The sequence below is a fragment of the Tympanuchus pallidicinctus genome, unplaced genomic scaffold (genome assembly GCF_026119805.1).
Source record: "Tympanuchus pallidicinctus isolate F22 unplaced genomic scaffold, pur_lepc_1.0 scaffold4, whole genome shotgun sequence".
In the NCBI taxonomy this organism is placed as follows: Eukaryota; Metazoa; Chordata; class Aves; order Galliformes; family Phasianidae; genus Tympanuchus; species Tympanuchus pallidicinctus.
This window is the reverse complement of record NW_026294758.1, coordinates 40,637,014-40,659,595: the sequence shown is the minus strand read 5'-3', so window position 1 is coordinate 40,659,595 and position 22,582 is coordinate 40,637,014. Positions and strand designations below refer to the sequence as shown.

The 22,582-nt window shown below is 37.6% G+C and overlaps 1 protein-coding gene across 5 annotated transcripts in view; it reads right to left on the bottom strand.

The window, feature by feature from the left end:
* The window catches only part of SLC24A2 (solute carrier family 24 member 2), a 111,132-nt gene that overhangs the window by 7,489 nt on the left and 81,061 nt on the right, over positions 1 to 22,582 (bottom strand). For all 5 annotated transcript variants that reach the window (XM_052700495.1, XM_052700499.1, XM_052700497.1 and 2 more), the window contains 4 exons: positions 20,634 to 20,722; positions 9,212 to 9,340; positions 2,464 to 2,553; positions 1,884 to 2,050 (listed from right to left, as the gene is read on the bottom strand). In XM_052700495.1, the coding sequence (XP_052556455.1) occupies positions 1,884 to 2,050; positions 2,464 to 2,553; positions 9,212 to 9,340; positions 20,634 to 20,722 (475 nt within the window). The remainder of the gene's footprint in view (positions 1 to 1,883; positions 2,051 to 2,463; positions 2,554 to 9,211; positions 9,341 to 20,633; positions 20,723 to 22,582) is intronic.

The window sequence follows — 22,582 nt, the reverse complement described above, 5'->3', positions numbered from 1 at the left end:
GATGGTATTTCCCCTAGCTGACAGAAATCATTGAACGTGTGCCTGTGAGCAGGAAGACTCTTTTGTTTGCTTAGGACTTTGCACCATCTGCACAAGAACGTACTTCCAGTGCCTTTTCAAGAGCCCACCAGCAAAAGCGTGACTCACCTGATGTGTCCTTCCCATAAAGAACCAGCACTCCACAAAGCATTATCCAAAAAATTCATCCCTTCAAAGTCATGAAGTCATTTACTATAAAACCTGCACAAAAATGTGAACTTCTACTGAACCTTAGCTTAATTTCTATTTCTGTGTTTACTGTCATTACATTTCTCATCTTTGATGCCACAGAATGAGGCAACATCCCTCAGGAAGATGCCAAGCTGAAATAAATATTTAAGCCCCTGATCAGAGCTTAGCAGGCTTAGGATGCATGAAGAGAGCTGTCAGAAGCTCACAACATTCAAGCTTTGAATAAGCAGCTCAAGAGATAATAATTCTCTACAGCCTCAATGCTAACTAAACCAAACTGCAGCTACACTGTGCCATTTTATTTGTTCAGGGGCTAAGTCTACCAGACTGTGCTAGAGGACAACAACATTTCTGCTGCTAGGGAGACTAAAATATATATTACAGCAATAAAGTACTGCCAAAGAGAAAAGTTCTGCCATGCACCCTACACGCTCTAGATTGAAAGACTCCATAATGCATAAGGTTTTCAAAAGTCTTGCAGGTCTGTTGCTAAAATATTCAAACCCTTCCTAAAAATTTCAAACCCCTCCTGCTTCTGGATTAAGAGAAAAAAAAGATGGCCCATTTTTTATGCAGCATCCAAAGGTACCGCATTAGCTAAGAAATAGAGTAAAAAAGCTGTTTCCTTAAACTTTGGGATCTCATTTAGTACCAGCGCAGCTGCTGGTACATTTTTAGCAGCTCACACTTGTACTGTTCTTCTGACTGGACTCTAACTACAAAGAGGCCTGCTCTTGTGCAAAAAACAGCCAAAGGTAGAAAAACAGAGCATGGACATGATTCTCAATGCCTCTACCTATGCTGAAGATGGGAAGGAATAAAGACAGTTCTGTTTTTCCATCTCATGCACAATTTTGAAATACCGAGGCACAAATTATAACATGGGATGGACCAGGACTAGCTTGATTTCAGTGGATCAAACAGGACCTTGAATCCCAACTGCATGCCTTACATCCCTTCCCTAGGGCTGCTGTGAAACAGTAAACAGAGCATTTCCACAGAATTCTACATTGCTTCACATTGTTAGACCTATACAAAAACACCTGTGCGTTAAAGAGAAATTTTGCAATTGCTTTTAACTTGGAATTTGTCAGATATATTAAAATAACAATAAAAAATAAAGAACAACAGCTCATGAAAGCTACACAAGACACTGATGTCAACTTGTTTTTAACAATGCACTGAATACTGTAAAGGCAATGAATTATTTGTTGATCAGTGGTTATAAAGAAAGCCCTAGTAAAGTTCAATGCATAATAGCTCAAAAGAAAAAATATTAAAAAATTCAAATTTTTTTCAAAATTAAAAAATATCAAAAAATAATAGCTGACAAAAGCATAAACATATTCAAAAATTTCTTCTTGGAACAAAGCCTTTGAATTACTACAAGTGCAATTTACCTGCCTAGGAGGTTCTGCAATGAGTAAAAGAGTAAATCAGGCAACAAGTCTGTAGCAAGCCCATCATTCAAATGTCTATAGACTTCTGAACGCATAAAATTGTAACATCCATTGCTTATTTTCATCACTTTCTTTTTCAAACCTTTTCAAATCAAAAGCAGAAAACTGTTGGCAACGCCTTCACAAATCTAAGGCAACAATGCTAAGAACAAAAAAGTTTTTAAAACACAGCTTTCATGCTATAGGACTTACCCCACTGTGATGTCAAATATGTTGCTTCCAACAGAACTGGATACAGCCATGTCCCCCAGACCTTTGCGTGCTACAATAACACTGGTAATAAGGTCAGGAATGGATGTGCCAGCAGCTAAAATAGTCAGGCCCATGATTTCTTCACTAATACCAATGGTTTCTCCAACCTAAAAAGGTTTGAGCAAAAACAGAAAAAAAAACACACATGAGTTGCAGTCCTGTGGTGGAGACATGTTTTCTGCTATAAAGCTGCTTAATAAGGAATATTATCCTGGAGTTTCCTGTTTGTCTTTGAGAATACAATCAGGATTGGAGAATTACTGTTTTCACAGAAAATCAGTAGGCATTGACAAGTAGCTGCTGATGTTACCAGAGTGATCAAATCCTGTGGTCAGGACAATCACAGCTCTCTCAACTATTTTCCATTTACTGAGTACTGTTTTACTTCATCCACTGTTGCAGCTCCTGAAACAGAGGATTTCTCAGCATGAGAGGCACAATGGACCCTGATTCTGAATGGTTTATCAGAGCGCAGAACACAATGCAGAACCTGTATTTTGCACAAGCATCACCCTCTTACCTGATGTGCCCACCAGACCATCAAGTAAGAAAAAAATGCAATCCAACTGATTGAACCAAAAAACGTGATAGGAAAAAATTTTCTTGACCTCTGCAAAAGAAACAAAGACAAACAGTGAACACCTATGTTGAAGGCTGTTTTGCAGAATTCTTATTTATTCTCTAAGTGATCTCTTACTTCTTCTGATCACCTGTTCTATCTTTTCTGATCAGCATCATATCATCAAGATGAAAGTTAAGAGTGTTAAGAAATGATTTTCCTCACTGCTGTGTGTTTACCCGTGCCTCATTCTTGTACTGGCTTCTGCTATAAAGTAGTCTATGACAAGATTCATCTCTGAACAACAGCTTTCATAACAAATGGCAGGTTTTCTGTTGTCTATTTCTGTCATGTGCTGTTACACTACAACTTGCCAGTGTTGAGCTGAATGGAGATTTAGAATCTAAATTTATTAGTAACTTCACGCCTATTGGGAAAGAACGTTTTCAAGCATACAAGTATGCATACATTTCATTCACATATTAACAGCTTTCTGCAACATCACTTGCAGTCACTGTAACAGATGTTGTCATATGGTAGTTAGAAAAATATGTATCCAAAATTTATTGGGATATTAACACTTCTTGGGAAAACAGCCCATTTTTTCAATTAGAACAGAAAATACATTAAGAATACATTTGCAGCGCTTAGCTTTGTGGAGAAGTTTGTTGTAAAACATTATAAAACGCTCCCCCTGAGGTCCCTCACTGAATTCCATGATCTGTATCACACCAGAGAAACCTTATTTTCATTTTCTGTGTTTCCTTTGCTAATATCAAGCTTTGAATAAATAGTATAATTGCAGCCAACTAATAGGCTATATTCAGATAAATGATTTATTTTGGTTTTTGTTCTTTCCAGTCTTTTGCATCATTCATTTCCCACTGGCTTGCTAGATTTATGTAATGAAAAGTGATAACTACTATAAGAAGTAAACATGACTGTAGTTAAGCATATCATTGTATAAATCAAATTACTGTTTAAAATGAAATCTACACCGTGAATAAATGCTACCAATCTTGAAAGAAACCAACTCTTTATGGACATTCACCAGCTGAAGAAAGATCTTTACTGCAGAAGACCTCTGACGTGCTGTTAGCAGACTGCTACAGATTTACCTCAATAACTAGGGACTGCCAGACAAGGCCAATTATACCAACCTGACCACCTGTATGAGCTGCTTTTAGACCTATGCAACCTCCTCCCATTTTGCTCTCATTCCACTTCCTGCTGTGCATATGGGCCTTTATGGAAGTGCACCTTGCCTGCAGCTCTCTGCACTGAGAGATGTTCCCCTGCAGCACCACCAGGCCCTGATGCGCCCTATGGGCTCTTCCTGGCTGTTCTGGGATCAGACAGGACTGAAAAATTTTCCATCAACACAACTTCTGCGGGGAAAATGTGCTGTGAATCTCTGGCAGCTCAACTCTCTCAAACTGTGACAAAGCAAGGGATGCAATACACACCCAATGACAAAGGACAAGTAAGACATCTAGATCAGCTTTACAGCAGGTGCTCTTATGGGCTGTACTGTAAAGAACACTTCCTCACTCTCTGCAGTACTTCTCATAAAGCTAAATGTCCTCCTTAAAAGTGGGCTGCAAACACTGATTGGCACATCCAAAACAATCCTGTAATTGAATATTCACAGCAACATTAATGATGAAAATTTAACAATGCTTCCCAGAAACATGCAGAAATACATAAACAAGAAACTGAACTTCAGCTAGAGTAAGAAAATCATTCCAGCAAACTGTTTAAATTAACTGTTTAAATAAGGGATAAATAACCACAACAGCACCTGAAAACTTATTTTTAATATATATTTCCCTATTGTCACAAGCACCTTTTCTAATCCAAACAGCTTTGGTTGACTTGCTTCTTAACTCTTTATGGAGCAAACAGAGTGACTTTTTTGAAACAGAATTCTGAACTTCTATTAATTTAGAAAATCTGGAAATGAACTAAATTCCAATGTTTAAACTGACTCAGAAATCATATGCCCTTTTGATTCTAAAAATCAAATTTTTAAATGCACTGGGAGACTAAGAACCTTGGTCTGAGATTTATATTTAAAGGAAAAAGAGGATGGCCAAAAAGCAGCAATCTTACACCAGAAAAAGAAGAATCAAGTCCAGAAGGGATAAATAAATCTAAACAGCATTTTCATTTTTTAAATTTAAAGGCTAGTAGATCTATTTTCAGCACTGCTAGCAGTTAAGTCTTTCAACTTGCAACATTTTTTTATCTTCCATGTAAAAATGGGAATTTTTTTGCAGTATATGTGGTGAATGAGTAGGCAACCTTCTTGCAGCTGGTCACAAAATCTAAACAAGAGAACATCATAGCAGGGGAAATTCAGTGATCAATATACAGCACTCCAGAAATAAGCACACACACTGGCTTATGCAAATCCAATACAGCAGTAGCTGTACTGGCCAGTAATAGCTACTGGCCTAATGAGAGTATGGGATTATATATACCAAGCTCTTGCAAAATAACTGGGCATTGCAAGAATCACGTCTGCATAACGTGGAAAACTGGCTGCCTAAAGATTATCAGCCACTAACTTTGCAGCCTGTGTATTCCCAGTCTCAATCTTCCTCCAGTAAAATTAACTGATGGGCAGATGTTCAAGATTATGAGCATTTTGATAGACTTAGCAGTTTCATTACCTACTTTAAAAAGATGGATGTTTGAACTCAAAAGGGATAAAATTTGAAACCTGTGCATCCTTTAAGTAATGAAAACAAGGATGGATGCCATAAATGCTACTACATGATTAAAAAGAAGAAATAAGAATGCAACCTTCCTTTTTTTTTTTTTTTTTTTTTTTTTTAATGATAGATTTTTCTTCCAGAGTAAAGTAACAACCAAACTTGTTTTGTAACTACTGACAGTGTTCTTTTGAGATATATCTCTTTGTATATATCTCTTTGATATATCTCTTTACAATATACAGGGCTGCTAATTCCAAGTATTTTCCTAAAAGAATTAGTCAGAGAAAACAGAGAGGAACACTTTTATCCACTTTTTTCTGGTAGCATTGTGATGGTTGCCTTACAAAGAGAGAGAATCCTGATTATTACCAATTGGTTTTGTTGTGGTCATGGTAACAGACAAAGGAGAAGAGCCATGGTTGATTCAGTTTATATGCTATTTTCTTTTAACAAAAGAGAAAGAACTTCATAGCTTTGCTGTAAATTGGTTGGTTTGGTACTTTTCCTGTCTATAGTAACCTAAAGGACATTTTTCTTGTTATACTTCTGTATTGAATTCATGTTAGTCTCTGAAAAACAGGTTCTGAAAACAAGTGGAATGATGAAAGAATGATAAAAAGTGAAGATTTTTCATCTAAGAGTTTGATCCTAAAAGACAGTGAGTCCTTAGTAATTTGCAAAGTATCTGTCTTCATTTTAGACTACATTATTACTGATATCTTTACTTTAACCTGAATGAACTATGTGTTTACCTCAAGCATAAATTTATCCGTATTCAAGCTTTGATTTTCCTTCCATACTTGACAGTGCTTAAATCTGATTACTCAGAACCTGTTCCTGTAACTGGATCTGTAAAGGAACATCTTGTCCTTGTCCCCTTGGTAACAGTACATCTCTGTGTGGCAACGAGAGTTCATGTAAATTCTTGGCTGGTGATGGGAATTTGCAGAGATGAACCATATGGGTCAAGTGACAAGAGAACTGGACTACTGATAGCCTGTAACAGAATCATAGAATCACAGAATGGCTTGGGTTGGAAGGGACCTCAAGGATCCCACAGGCAGGGCCATTCTAACCTCCAGATCTGGCACTAGATAAGGTTGCTCAGGGTTCCATCTAACCTGGCCTTGAACATCTCCAGGGACAGAGCACCCACTCACAGAATCACAGAATCACAGAATGGCCAAGGTTGGAAGGGACCTCGAGGATCATGAATCTCCAACCCCTCTGCCACATGGGGGGCAGACTGCTGGGCAGACTGTTCCAGCACCTCACCACTCACTCTGTAAAGAACTTTCCTCCTGGCAGTCCCCCTGAAAGTTGATCTCCCTCCCATTTATAATCCTCTTTTAAATACTGAAAGGCTGCAATAAGGTTTCCTCACATCCTTCTCCAGGCTGAACAAGCCAAACTCCCTCATCTTGTTTTCATAAAGGAGGTGCTTCCAGACCTCTGATCATCTTCATGGCTCTCCTCTGGACCCTCTCCAACATCTCCACATCTTTCTTGTATTGGGAGCCCCAGATCTGGACACAGATCTGTGGGTCCAGATGGGGCCTCACGAGGGCAGAGCGGAGAGGGACAATCACCTCCCTGCCCCTGCTGGACACCCCACTTCTGGTACAGCCCAGGATACCATTGGTTTTCTGAACTGCAAGAGCACACTGCTGGCTCATGAAGGGGTAGCTAGCTCAGTATGAATATAACAAATGAGATGCTGTTCAATATCCACCACTGGACCTGTGGATCACCTTGGTCACGTCATCATCCTTTCAATGTTTTGATAGCCCTAACTGTACAAGCACTACACATACATTTAAGCAGGTCAGTTGAGGAGTTAGTTGAACTATTACATAATCCACTCTAGGTATATATATACATCTGCACATCTGCATGACAGAGCATAACAGGGCAGTGAGGATTTTGCAGACTTCATAACAGGAGTTCTTGGTAAATGAAACAATTTTTCTACAGATTCTGGATCTTAAGGAGAAAAGTACAGCTTGATTTAATACTAGTAAATGCAATCAACCCTTCTTCACCAAGTGGAGATAAAATATATTTTAACAAAGAAACTCTACGAGGAAAGAACTCACTTTTGAAAAGTGGACACCCACAGAGGATGTGCAAGGCTCCATATGGTCTCTCAAAGCAGTGTTTAGCAGACTAGTGCTCATTTTGTACAACCACATGCTAATTTGAGCATTCTGATGTAGAATTTGGATTTCTGACTAAAATAACCACACTTGCAAATTGAGCCCATGACAGTAGACCTACCTACAAAATCTATTTAAATATTGTTTTAGTGTTTTAACTTTGCCCCACAGGTTTCATGAAAACTTGTTTTCTGATGCACATGCTGAGCTGTGAAATTGTGTTTCCTTTTTGTTAGGAAGGGAGGAGAGGGGATGGCACACAGGCATCTGTGAGAATATTTTAGAGACAAACACTCTAATGAAGCATCCTTGTAAAGTTAGACAGCTGGGCACAGAGAGTTTATGCAACCATCTGGTTAATTCTTTGACAGTAATGTTCAAAGAATGCGGCTTTTTACTGAAGTAGCCTGCTACCTCTTTTGCTATTACAAAATGTAATTACAATCCACATTTGTCTTGCTTCTGTATAAAAGCCTGCACTTTTCATTGAATTAATTTTTAAAATGTTGTTGCTCACTGACATAGCTGGCATATAAACTGTACTTAATTTTTATGTTACAGGAGGTTATTTTAGTTGCGGAATGTCTGCTCTGCTGTGAGCAGTACAAGTGTGAATACTCACACATTACACACAAGTTGCACAAAAGTTCATAAGATATTTGCTTTCCAAAACTATTGTTGTAACAACTATCCTGATTTGTACTGTATAGAATAATAAATATGTCCACGTGTTCAAAGGGAAGAAACAAAATTCAAATAAAAGGTGGACATAAGGAAAGAAAGAAACAATCTAGAAATTCATGTAGTATGTTTTTCTGTGTTACCAAACAAAAATACTTTGCCAGAGTTATTTGAAAACTTGAAGAAAATAAAGCTTGAAGGCTGGAAGGGAAAAGGTCGCTTTGTATCCTTTGAGAAACTTTTATCTAAAAACAAATCAGACGTCCTCTTTTAGCTTTTTTTCTTGTACTGAATTGAAGTATTCGAGTGTGTGGGATGGCAAATATGATAAGGAAGAAAAAAGAATTCAGGGTGTTGATTTATAACCTTTTATGCTGTGTATCATTCTCTTGCAGCGCTTTAAAATCTATTTTTGATCCAGAAAGGAAGGGAGATTAAATCACTACAAAAAGACTTTTCCATCTATTTTTTTTCCTTTTCTTCTACTTTCTATGAGTCTTGGTATTATATGGATAGGAGAATGTAAGAGTGGTAAGACTTGTCAACTAGTAATTTTAAGTCTATTTCTATTAGGAAGCAGTCTCACATGACTTTAAGTCAGGTTGGGGATAAAACTAATAAGTGTTTTAAACATGGAAAGACTTTGGATCTTGTTCTAGATCGAAAATTAAAAGATGAGTAGAACACAGAGGTCTAGCATACATTTAGGAGAAATGCATATTTTGATATGAGAACTACAGAACTAAAATCTTTCCGGTGTCACTCTTTAGGACACTGAAGATAGACAGAATTCGTCAGTACTGATGTAATCTTCAGCAGAGATCTAGAAATGCATATGTGAAGGCCCTGAAGAAATTTTCAGAGCTTTCATTCTTTTTCATAAAATATCAATGATAAGAATAGCAATTTTTATGGAGCTATTACCAACCAGTTGCCCGTAAGCACTGATACGTAGATCTGAAGATTAATGATGTTGCCTCCTCAAAGAAATGTATAATAAGCCATCATTTTTATTAAAAACAAACAAACAAACAAACAAAAACGTCCTCACTTTCTTTCTGGAGTCCAGTTTCTTTCTGGAGACATTCACGCATTCAGCTTGAGAACCCCCAGCTATGCAGTACGCCCCAACTTGTAACAGCAGGTACTCACAGGATTTCTGACATCCGGGAGTGAAACCCACAAAGGGAAAACAATAGGCAGTACAAGAAGGTAGGTGAGCTGCTTGCGTGGGGTGTCAGGCCAGGCCAGGCTGAGTGGCTGGTCCTCGTCCTCTTCATTCTGTACAAAAAAATGCAGGGCGCAGATTATGTAAATAGCTAAATAAGGCTAAGGACTGCTTAAAGAGAGTCCATAGGATTGCACAGTATTTCAGTAAGAACCCATGGGAGCTGAAAACATCAAATCAGCACTACTCTTAACAACATCAGGTAGGACATAGTAGTTTTGGCCAGACTATATGGTACCCTCCAGAATAGGCTGCCCAAGGATGTCAAATTGTGGCTCAGCTGAAAGCGATGCTGGTCCCTTGGGATCCATGCAGTACTGTTGCACCTTCTCCCTGAAAGGGAATTTTACTCTTCCTGTGCCTCTGAAACACCTCTGTGATCCCACAGGATTCCTCTGGGATGTGGGCTTGTCTAACCAAGGATTAAAACTGGTCTGCACAGTCCCAAGCCTGGCCACATAGATTGATATATACATTAATATATGTGTCGTGGTATACAATCACAGATATACAAATAAATGCAAAGATATATGCATTATAAGCATGCAAATTAACTATATATATGTGCATATATATATATATGCATATATATTGCTTTTTAAGGTGCTATGAGCTCTTTCCCTAGTGTGCCTCTGCCAACAAAATAGAGTCCTTTAGACTGCCACAGAAAGAAAGCAAAGAAAGAATGATTGAGCCTTTTGGGTTTATGAAAAAAAATAATCTTTCAGCTTTTATCACAGGTAGACAAAATCTCCAGAATTGCACATGGATCTGTATTATTCCACAGAACAAGGCAGGAGGAAAAAAACATGGCCTAAACGGTTCTTTCAGACAGGTGCGCAGGTTCTGCTTAGACTGTGGAAACATTTTCTAAGAGTGTTCCATGACAACTAAAGAAGTCTGAAAAAGAGTAGCTTGAGGAATGAGCAAGAAGTTAAGAGATGTGCACACCTACAAGACTATAATCTTACTGGAGTCACAGAGCCATAATGGCTGGCTTCCATGGCTGGAGTGCTGTAAATTATTCAACAACTAACTGCTGAATACTCTTCAGCTCCTCAGTCGTTTTTTCATAGAGCAGTATGACTCTGTGACAGACCTGACACTGACAGACTGAGGTAAGCTCCTGTTTTTCTCTTGACACATCAACGGACTGCAGCTACTTTGTAGATTATGTACTGATATCAACAGAAGACTGTTTTGTTAACACCTACATTTTGTGAAACTTGATTTATGTGATTGTAAGACAACAGTAAAGTGACTAGGTTATAATTGCTATTGTCATCAAAAGATTAGAAAAAAACATGCAGACAAAATGTATGACGGTCCACATGGCACTAAAATGGCTCCTGAGCAGCTTAAGAGGCTAGCCTTTGCCTCCAGCTTTTAGCTTTTCACGAAAGCCAGCAGATGACTTTTACCTCACAGCCATAACTTACTGAATTCCGACCTCTGGAGGACTGTGTAAGTGCAAGAGTTTATAGGTTTACTACTCCATAAATTAAGCCATTCTTTTTCCATCCTGGTACATGCTGCTGAGATGGGAAAATCAAACTGAGCTAGATGCTCAGCATTAAATTTGATGACTGAAGTAAAATTTCGGCTTAAAAGGACCAACAAAGTGTTGCCTAGGTAACCTTTTCTGAGTGGCATGTATATAATGCAGTGAGCCGACTCAGCAGGAATAAAGCTCCATAACCAATTGCTTTATAAAAGAGTACTGAATGACAAAATACTTTCTGAATCGTTGTATTTATAAATTAGCCGTGATTAACAAGTATATTTAATCATAACAGTATCTTTACATTAGTTGGAGTTTGCACACAAGTCTGCACAATGTTCATGCAATGGTACTTCAGCACTTGTCCCACACAACGGTAATACAAACGACAGTCACAAAGCAGCACAAAGAATTATGTCTGGAGGTCTGTCAGATGTGTCCTAGGAAACCTTGCTCCATCTGTTTAAGACCCTTCACTTCCAGGTTGTACTCTTCCATTTTCCCAACGCAACTCAAAATCTAAGTCCAAATTCAAACTCAGAGTGGAGGAGGGCAAAAACATTTTCCCTGTTACTGTAACTGCAAGACATGTTACTGGTGTTAGAGACTGCATCTCCACTTCCTATTCCATAAAGCAGAGTCAACAATTCACAGAATCATAGAATCACAGAATTGATCAGGTTGGAAAAGATCTTAAAGATCATCAAGTCCAATCACAGCCTAACCATACTACCCTAACTCTAACAATCCTTTGCTAAATCACACAACCCTCCACTAAATTTGGTTTTCAAATGCTGATCTTCCAAAAATCAGTGGAATTATGTCAAACACAGATGAAAATATAGCTTGTATGGACTTCAAAACAATGCTGAGCCATCCAATGAAGCTGAAGAAATGTAAGAGAAATAATTTTCACAGCTACAAAGCTGTGCAAATGTGGATGTCTCTGGACTACGCAGCAGTGATACAGAATGACTTAGAATGGATTTATGGTAGAGATTGCTTGCACTACCTGTGGATTCAGTCTGTCGATAATATACATGAATATACTGAATATGCATAGACACAGTTTGCAGGAACTAATACTGAAACCACATTTTTATCACTTTTAGATGATATAAGAAAAACTCAACACTTAGAACATTATGTATCCCTTCTTCGATGCTAAGAGGACAAACATAATGATAATATGATATACATGGTGGAATCCAGCTATCTACATAATGGATATGCTGTCATTTTGGATGCCTTCTAGCATTCCACTTTACCTCCAGATGCTCAGTCAGAAGCTTAGAATATTCTGCTAGTTTACAACGTACCTGACACTGCTTTACAAGAATCTCTATTTGTCCAGGCCAGGTGATGTCTCTCAGGTGGTGTTAGCCATTTCTATGTAGGCAAACAAACCCTATCCTAAAACTCACTCCTTTGGTATTAATACTGCAGCTAAATAGGTTTAAAGATACTGCAGTGACTATGTGGGAAAATTGTATTAGTTGACCTTATGAACTGTGAAATTATTCAACTGGGTAGTCAAAGTTTCATTTTAACCGAAATGTAACTGCTGTCACAAAAGAACACAGATCATATTATAGTGAACTAAAACCTGAAGTACAATGAACAATCACAGTTCTCCCACTTTTCCAAGTTCATTCTGGTATCTGTAAGGATGGTCTGGAATATGCAAACAAACATGCAGTTTTACCCTTACATTTAAATATATGAATTTATTTGCATTACAAATTACAAGAATTCTAAGCGTTCTAGGTAGTCATTAAACATATTAATTCTTGCAGAAACAACTGGCAATAGTTTTAGTTTCTCTTCATCAGTATGATCACCTGAAACCCTTTCTCCAAGCTACACTTAATGGTTGATCTCTGGTAGATAGTATGTGCTGTGGAGGAAACAGAAGATAAAGTAATGCAACATTTCTGTTTTTTTGATGATATGTAACAGCAACTGGACTATGAGGACAGAAATCGCCAAGAGCCCATCGTGGTCAGCACCTTGCTTCTGGCAATAGCCACACATGGGCACTCAAAGAAGAAGTACTGGATTGTGTGGTATATCTTCATCTGCCACAAATTAAAAGCCTAGCCAAAAACTGCATCTGATCGTCATTTACAATAGTTACTAGTGTGCTTCCATGAAATTCTCATTAGCTGTCATAATTCTTTCCAGCTTCTGTTTATTGTATCCTAGTTTTTTCCTGCTGAGCTTGGGACTTCGTCACGTGTACAATTCTGTGCTTAATATTATATGCATACTCATGCCTAGATGGGATGGATATGGTACCCTAGTAAGAATTAATCAGTAATTACCAAATTAATTATCTAATGGGCAAACACTCCCCTTGCATATCCTACTACGGTTAGTGGAGCACATCTGTAAATAACCAAAAAATAAAGTTCTGACTCCCTGTTTTGAAGAAATGAAGCAAGAAGTGTGATTCTGTTAAATGTTATCTTTCAGTACCTGTAACAAACATTCTTTTAACATTTCCTTCTAAATGAACACGCACATATTCATGATCTTATTCTTGCTGCTTCAGTTTTAATTCTAACTCATAATAAACAGTGAAAAAGGCACCAAATCTCCTGAGCTTCCATCTTTCACACTTTCTTCAACCAACAACATAATCTAAAACTTGTTTGTAATCCCACAGATGAAATCTTATAGGTTCACTCAGGACTGATCTTATGACTTCTGCCAATCCCCCCAAAAATCTTTCCAAAGATAGGAAGATACGTTTCACTTTAAACAAGCAACACAGACATACGGAGACCTTTCACCAATAGCTATTTTGTTTGTAAACAACAGCTTGTAAGCAACCTCCAACTACTGAAGTCACAGTGTAAGGCACTGCTTCCTGCAAACATCAGAAAGTTGCTTTCTTGGATGCTCACACTCAAAATTAATCATCTTACTAAAAATAGTTGCTTATCTGGAACAACACCAAACTGCATTTTTATACATATTTTTAACTGGTTGTAGTAAAACATGGAAAACGAGTAAAACGAACCACCTCAAACTTATCTGAAATCCTAGATCTGCTGCTGTTTATCAGTTAGCCCATATGATACAAAAGATAGAGCATGTGAATTACAGACACAATATTCTGGGGGTTAGTTTGTTAAACCAACTCGGCTGAAGAGCTTAGCCGTAAATTCTCCTGGTTGTACATTTACTGCACATTTTGATATCTGATATCATTAAAACAAATAGCATCAGGAATGCAGCAGAAAGGAGACAAAGATTTCAACTTCCTTGGGCAAGTATAGGTGCAGTACCACCCAAACAAATGCAATTTATGTATTTGCCTGATAGCGATGTACTGTTGAACTACACCTTCTCTTGAGAGTGAGGAGTTCTGTACAATCAAACTCCTTACAGTTAGCAAATCAATAAACAATTATGTAGTCTCAAAATGTTTCAGGTGCAGTACTGACTTTCAGTACGAAAGCTGATGTTTTTTTGGTTTTTTTTTTTTTTTTTGTTTGTTTGTTTGGAATAGAAATTCTCATATTCATTTATTTCACCAGAAATGCAGAGGATAAAGGTTACTGGAGCCCTACTGTGAATTTTGCAACAGCCCTATGTCTCTGCTTCAAGCTTGCAGTGTTTTATTTGGATTGTGCATTTATTTTCTATTACATCTTGTTTGGAAAAACATATGAAGGAAAGTAAGATTCTAAGGTGGTATGGTCACATGCAATTTCTAATGAGTAGGTATGTCAAAAAACAATGGCTTTCATTTCACATTCTAGAGGAAAATTCAAGAAGAGAGTAAAATATGCTTTTAAAATATGCTCAGCTTTTAAAATATGTTTAGAATATATGGACTGACATCCTAGTGCAGTCAATTTTTATTAATCATTTCTGCACCGTGAACTGATGGAAAATAACCACACTTCAAGAGAAGCCTGTGGGAATGAACAAGGCACAAGTAGGTATTTGCTCCAGATTGTGTTATTGCAGCCTTTGCCCTCTCGGGCTCTGGTCCAGATAGCTTAAAGCACAATTCCCAGAGCTTATATGCAGTCTTCTATGCCCAGGTAACTACTGAAACTCTTTGGGAAAATGGAAAAGAAATAGACTATAATAGTCAAAAGCCAGCCCACCAGCTGAAGTAACAGCTATAATGCTATGGAGACACAGTTGAAGAATAAGCTTTTGTGTCGCTCCATTTTCCACTGCCCTAGTTTTCAGATAAGTCAAAATGGCATATAGCAGAAAAAAAAAAAAAAAAAAAAAAAGTGTAATATCCAACTACGTAGGCTTAGGAAATTAAAGAACAATCCATTTTGATGGCAGTGTAATGCAATGTTACAAAGAGTTTTATTGGCAAACAAGATGCTGGCATTTATTTTAGTCTGAATGCAGAAAAGAATTTCTGCACTAGAAAAACATATTTTTAATGATGATAAAAATGCCAGGCATGCTGGAATATATCACTGTCTTCCAACAAATGCTGCTCTCATCTTCTTTACCATCTCTCAGCTAAAAGGAAACGCTTAATATAGCCCAAGAACGATATCCTATGACAGAGAAGGCAATGCCACTTGGATTCAAATCATCTTAATTTGATGAGGTGTCCATGTTAGGGGAGAGTTGCCTCCTTCAGGGACTTTGTCCTGAAATACACCACACTGTGCTGCTGCTCTTTGATGGGGAAAGCAAAGCACACCTTACCATCCAGTTTCTCAGGTAGGTGTCATGGTTGGCATGTAAACATTTTCCAGTGGAGTTACCATGGAAACGGGTAAAAGTGTGCACAAATGTATGTGTGTGTTCATGTGTGTGTATGCACGTGGGTGGGAGGAAGAGGTGTTATCTCCAGCCAGGGAGCTATTTTTAGGAAAGCCACTGGCTAAAACAACTATGATTGAGCACACTTAATCAAATGCTTGTTAAGAAGGTGACAGTGGGTGGAGGGGAGGCAATTGGACTTCTCATTAGGATCACTTCTCTGAAGGACACCCTATAAAACATTTAACGAGACACTGCCAGTGTCCTTTTAGTCTTCTGTCATTTCATCACACACACTCAGTACTGCTCTATGAAGTTTCATATAACAGAGTTTTCTCCTTTGTGGCAACTGATAAAGGTTAAAAGGAGGAGTGCAGCAAGTAGAAAAAAATCCCCAAGGAAGATGGAATATCCAGCAGGAGGAAAGGCAATTTCTGGCAGCAAATGAAGCAGGAATGTACTGCAGATTTTACGATGGAAGGAGGTATTGTTCCCTGATGGGCTGGGAAAGAGACCACAAACTTCTGTCCCTCCTGCCCCCTGGTGTGATCCTGGTTTTATCAAAGTATAGGAGACCGGCTGTTGCTTTCAATGGGAGTGATATTTCATGAGTATGGTTGTCTGGACAAATGATTGAATGCCTGGGGACATTTTCTGAAAAGCCATTCTAAACTCCTGAAAGAAGCTGCAAAACAGAGTTCTCCTTGTTGAGCAAAAGCTTATGCTAGCAAGATCAGAAACGAATTTCCTGGAATCAGTGGATTTGGGCTGTGTTTGTTTGCAAGAGAGAAAAAGGATGATAACCATAACAGAACTTGACAGTAAGGGATAAATTATTAGAACCCTATATAAACCTTTTAGATCCCTCAGTACAAACATGTTTCAGGAATACTCAATGACATACTGTGTGGAAACACCCATAGCGTAGCCCACAGTTTTCAGGACAGTATTTTTTCCCCCGACACATATTTGCAGACTGGTTCTTCTAGAAGGACAGCACATCTAATCTCTTTAGTTCTAAATGAACATCTCTGGAACATGGAGTTACTAATGTTTTCAGTGATTCAGAAGCCTGTCTAAACAAACAAACACTTATGAACCATGTATTTGGGTATACACAAAAAGCAGACTGCAGAGAAGTAAATCTTATATTGCATTTCCAAATTCTGAAACCACAGAATTTCTTTTGCTTCAAAAAATTCATGCCATCAGAATTAATTGTACTACCAAACCAGAAGAAAATGACATTCTCAGGGTAAAATAGTGAATGTTTGTACAAAAAGATCAAAATTCAAGAGTATTTGTTAGTCAAGACTGAGCTGTAATAAGCTAGTTCTTGAGGAAGACAGAAAATAAACTATTGTCAGGGTCTAGCTGGCACACTATCCCATGCCTTCAGTATTATTTCCCTGATAAAAGGTGCTTTCAGCATTAATACCATTGTCTTTGAAGATATGCCACTTCCTAGGGTTACGCAGTTTCTGCATAAAGTTTGGAAAAGGTAGAAAAAAGTCCCAGCAGTGTAATGACCCATTTCCCCTCCTTTAATTCTAATCTTCATCAAATAACAAGGTCTTTTGAATGCTGCTTTATGTGATTCCGTTGTTGTCTATAACTCTATAACTCTATAACCAGTACTAATCCTTTTAGACTCTATGAGGTCAATATACTAAATAGAAAGAAGGGGAAGAGTACCGAGTTTGTACTTTTTTTTTTTTTTTTTTCCTACCTGCTTCCTGAAGTGATGAACACCTATAAAAGCAGCCAGAGGATGAAATGTATCAGGAACATTCAGACTTCACATTTCACCAAGCTTTGGTTGAATGTTCTTCCTCTACAGGAAGCACACTTCCTTTAGATGTCAGTGGAAGTAGATGAGGATCTTGTTTTTCTTTGCTTTGTGTCTCCTGACCTTTACTTTTGTATTGTCTTTTTTTTTTTCTTTTTCTTTTCTCTCTCCCTTTCTGTTCTTAAACTGCTTGCTTAAGATCCGCTGCATTTTATTAACTTCAAGTATCTCAATGATTCATAAGTGGTTCATAAGTTTGTTTAGACAGACTTCTGAAACACTGAAAACATTAGTGACGCCATGTTCCAGAGTTGTTCATTTAGAAATAAAGAAATTAGATATACTGTTCATCGAAAAAAAGCAAGTGTTAGCTTCAGGGTGAAGCCACATTCCTGGCGTACCAGGAAACTGTGCACAAAAACCTAGGCAATGAATTGAGGAAAGCTCTCTGTACAGGAGGGATTAGCCAGGGAGCCTCTCAGTGAAGCAGGGACCTAAGTATCACAGAGATCAATATTTGTTTGTTACACACATAGCATGAATGAGTAGACTATTTTTATTACAACTTTTTCAGAATTCCATTGCATATACTCAAATTATAAAATAAGTTCCAACATATCAGTTAGAGAAGCAGACTGAGATAGAAGCAACTGTCAGGTTATCACTGGAAGAGGACAAAATTAGAAAGGCCACTTGGGAGGGATCCAGCATGAGCCATCTCAGAATGTTATTAGGAGACTGCTATTTTCTTCTGCAATAGCAGATACTTTAAATCCTTTCTTTCAGATTGATGGAGCTAAAAATGCAGAATCACTCCTCCATCAGTTACAAGCTTCACCACTTGCTCCATCTTGTCATTTTAACAGTGATAAACAATGTATCCCACCTCTGATACAGCACAGTGCATTTTCAGAGCAACCTAATACTTACTTGCTGAAATTAACAAAAAAATTCAAAAGCCTCCCTCATCAAAATTTTAAAATATCTAAATGGAGATGGGAGGAAAAGGAAGAAAGCATTGCTGAGTAATGTACTCCTACAATAATTTTCCCTCCTTATCCTGAAGTTGTTTGAGATTGAAAACTTTATCTTGAAGGACAAGGCTGCCTGACCTTGCTGATTTCTGAACAAGCTCAGGAACCACTTCATTACAATGCCAAACGATAGCATAAGGACACTGCTGTGAAATATGATTGCTTAAGATTACTCTTCCTTCTTTGTTTTCACTGAGCGGTTTCAGTACAAAAAATGTGGCAGAGCAAGATCAATTTCCTTGTTAAGCTACTGAGCACTCTTAGAGTCTATCAGAGTTACCATATATCGCACAGACTATTTTTCCAAACAGGTTACACCAGGCTATGCTATCCTTTACTGGCATTTGTGAACAGAACTTGGAAAACCACACTGCTTTAGATTTTATTATGTATTTTGCTGAAGTTAAATGACCTAATTTACCCTAAAATGATGACTGTTAATGAGGAATATAAGTGGACTGCTGAGATTCTTTATGCCACAGATTTTACCCAACTCTTTTACTTATGAGTAATGTTCTATTAGAATAATACGGATCTTTTAAGCGGTATGTCAGTCTGTACACCTTGTATCAACAAAAATGTAATTTAATGTTCTACTAAGTTCTATCTATGGCAGACTCATTATCATTACTCAATTACTCAGGAAATAAAAAACCATCCATCTCTATGGACAGATCCTGGTTCTCCATTTCTGTTCTCAAAGACCAAAATTATCTTCAAACAGTAAAGAATTAAAAAGCCTTCTTGCCTGATGCAGTGCACTAACCCCTCTTGTTGGCCATAGCCATCATGTCATTACTCCACCTCTAGCTTTGTAAAGAAAACACTTTTCAAGAAGACTCATTCTTTTTTTTTCAGCGTCTTGCAGACAGAGGCACAAAGGTGGACACCATGGATGTGGATAACATAATCCAGATATATTTATGTTCCAGTTAAATTATACCATTTGTAAAGGATAACAGTGTTTAGAAAGTTGCCAACAGAAATAAACAAACACTGTTATTTGGACATCATTTTTCTTTTTTTTTTTTTTTTCCCTATGTCTTGCAGAACCTTTCTAGGAAAGAATTTTATCCACAGTGATATTCTAGCCATGAACAAGGCAGAATGATCTCTAATTTGGACAAAAATTTTTGTCAAACATAAAGCAAGAGAAAACAGCTAAAATATTGAATCCTAAGCCTTGCACGATCCAAAACAAAACAGAGGCCTTGCATTTTTTGCAAGATTTTTCTGTTTGTAAATGCAAGACAGTTCACTTCATTAGTATTATGGGGAAGATCATACTATGGCATAAACCTCTTTTCAGCACCTTTAAAGCAACTTTCTTATGTCAGTACATATAAACAAAATCATTATACCAAATTCTATGTCACAGACTATTTTTAATAAGACTTTCTTTCTCTGTATAGGTTTGGCTGGTTCAGCCTAAAAGCAGTGTTCAAGTTTAGCAAAATCAATTCACCACTTTTTTCTACTTGTTTCCCTACTTGGGTTGTAGGTCAGACTAGTGACATTTTAAAAAATTAAGTCATTATGAAAGACCACGGGAAGGCCTATTTTGTCAGTCAGCTACACCTGAAAATTAAATCTGACTTTAGAGAGAAACCAGCTCATTCATACAGCCATTTCAGTCACAGTGTGAGTTACACAGAATTGCAGAGTTACTTATAAATTTACATGCTAAAAGAACTCAATTTAAATGTTTCATTTCTTCCTACCTAGATTTTAACCATATACAAGAAGAGTCACAGAAACACTACGATACCATATTAAAACTTAATTTTGTATGCCTCAAGATAACAGAAGGCAGAGTGGAAAAGTTTGCACACTTGCATTCAGCTCCTAGTTTTCACCTACTTTTGAAGTATCCTATGAAGCACAGTGTGACAAGCTCCCTTCGTAAGAGAACAGGTTCTGTGCAATATCATGATAATCAGACAAGCTATTTCCACTCGCTATGATGTGAACATGCTATCTGATGAGCACAAACACATTTCCTAAAAGAATACATTTTAGACTGCTATCTTATCTGACATGGAAGGGCACTGGGCACAAGAGATACATGTGCAAACAGACTTCAGTTCTTACATATAGCAAACCACAATGTAATATATTGTGTTCAGTAATAAATGAAGGTTATATTTATCGTAGACTTCCTATTTGCAACTTTTTGCTCCTAAGAGGCATCTTTTCAGTGAAAAGCAGAATCAAGCATGCAATATATTTACTGATATAAAAACAAAAATCAGAATTAAAAAAGCACCAACCTCCTCATCAACATTATGGGCAATTCCATTCTGCACTGGTCCTGAATCGCTTGGTGGTGTTACTGCAACTTCCACTTTTGCACCTTTCTCTGTGGTATTATCAGTAAATAAGAGCAAGAAAACAACACAGTATTAAAAACCAAATCTATTAGTGAAACTGCAGTCACGTATTTAGCCTGTTGAAATCATCAAATACTGATGGTGGACAAACCTTAAAAAGAGAGAGACCAAAATCCTGGCTTTTGTTTGACTACACTTTGAATCAATTTCTTGTAAGTAGCAAACTTGTGTTTGAAGAAGCCATCGTAGTGGGAACTGTGTTCTAGAAAAATGTACATTCTTTGCAATACTGCACGCTCCTTATGCTAAACTGAGCATAACATTTCAGGTAACTACAATATATAATGTTCTACACATTGAAGAATGCAAGTAAGGGGTTGCTTTCAAGAAGAAATAACTTCTGTAACACACTAACCTCTGCAGTTTCGAAAGTTACTTCCAAACTGTAATAAAGTTCCTTCTTCTTCAAAAATACAGGATAAGAATGAATGGATGACCTTTAAAACAGAATCCTATTGCCCTTGTGCAAAACTGTACAAGGGATTAAAGGAATAAAACTGGGCCTTCAGTTTCTGACAGAACATTTATTCAAATTTTTTCTGACTTAGTCTATCTTGGAATTCTCCAAACAGCTATCACCGCTTTCGGTATGTGCCAGATGAAAATGTCAATGGCCAAAAATCCCTTGGACAATTTGAAGTAATGGGGAATAGCAATAAGAAATGTCTTATACAAGTTCATCGTGCATTATGGTATGCTCTTATGAACGTAAGTAAATACAGCTGTCAAGTTACATTACTGCTACCCAGAGATTCCTCTAAATTAAAAATCCGAGATCACAGCCAAAGCTGAGTGCCAAGACTATCTTTAATTATTTCAGTATTTCTTAACCCCACACTCAGCATTATGGTTTATCAACTGTGTCCCATTCAGTTGCTCGACTGAGGAAGTAAATTTTGTCTAAACATAGCACGAGGTCAGGAAAAGTATCATTTGAGAAAATGATTCAGCTTTTATCAGACACATTTGCATACGGTTTTCTAATGCAGAGAATATGCCATGGTAGACAAAGGATAATATGGATTTCCTTTTGGTATAGGAACTTTTGAAGTAGAAGACAAATTCTTGCCCTCAGTGAAAAGCCACTGTGAGCTAATTCTGTACAATTAATACAGATGGGCTTAAATGACTTTCAACAACTAGCAGACTCACAAATAAAATCTTAAATAGGAAGGTTGTTTCTCTTTGAGGCAGGGGGTGTACTACATAGAACACATATAATCCTAGAGCAGTGGTTCTTGTTCTACAGAGACTATACCCATCACTCTGTAACGTAGAAGCTACTTGTGTGAAATTCCTGACAGGTTTCACTTACTCTCTAGAAAACTTTTAGAGCTCCATAAAATTAGAACTGGTGAACATTGTTTCCTCTGAATAGGTAAAATATGCATGTATGGCTGGATTCAGTACATGGAACAACAGGGCAAAGCACCACTAAGAAACGAGCTGGTAATGCTATAAATCACCTGAGACTACCTCAGTTATCTGTTCGGATTGTGGGGATGGTGTTTATTTTGCAGAACTGATTAACAAAACTTTTCCTTTAACAACACTGCACTGGGGCTGAGCTAACTGTAATTGTGTTGCTGTCCTCTACTTGTGCAAGTGGTTCAGTATCGCAGACATGGAGAAACCACAGAGCTTAGTCATACTGGTCAATACTCTCTTTAGACCTATGGGTTGAACAAGCAGATTACAGAGAACAACAACAGCAGCAATCTGCCCCTGCATCAACCTTTCACAACTCAATAAACTCACTGAATTTTGACAGGTAAGTTTTGCATCTTTATTTCTGCAAGTTCCTCACTTGTCCAAAATCATTGTACTGC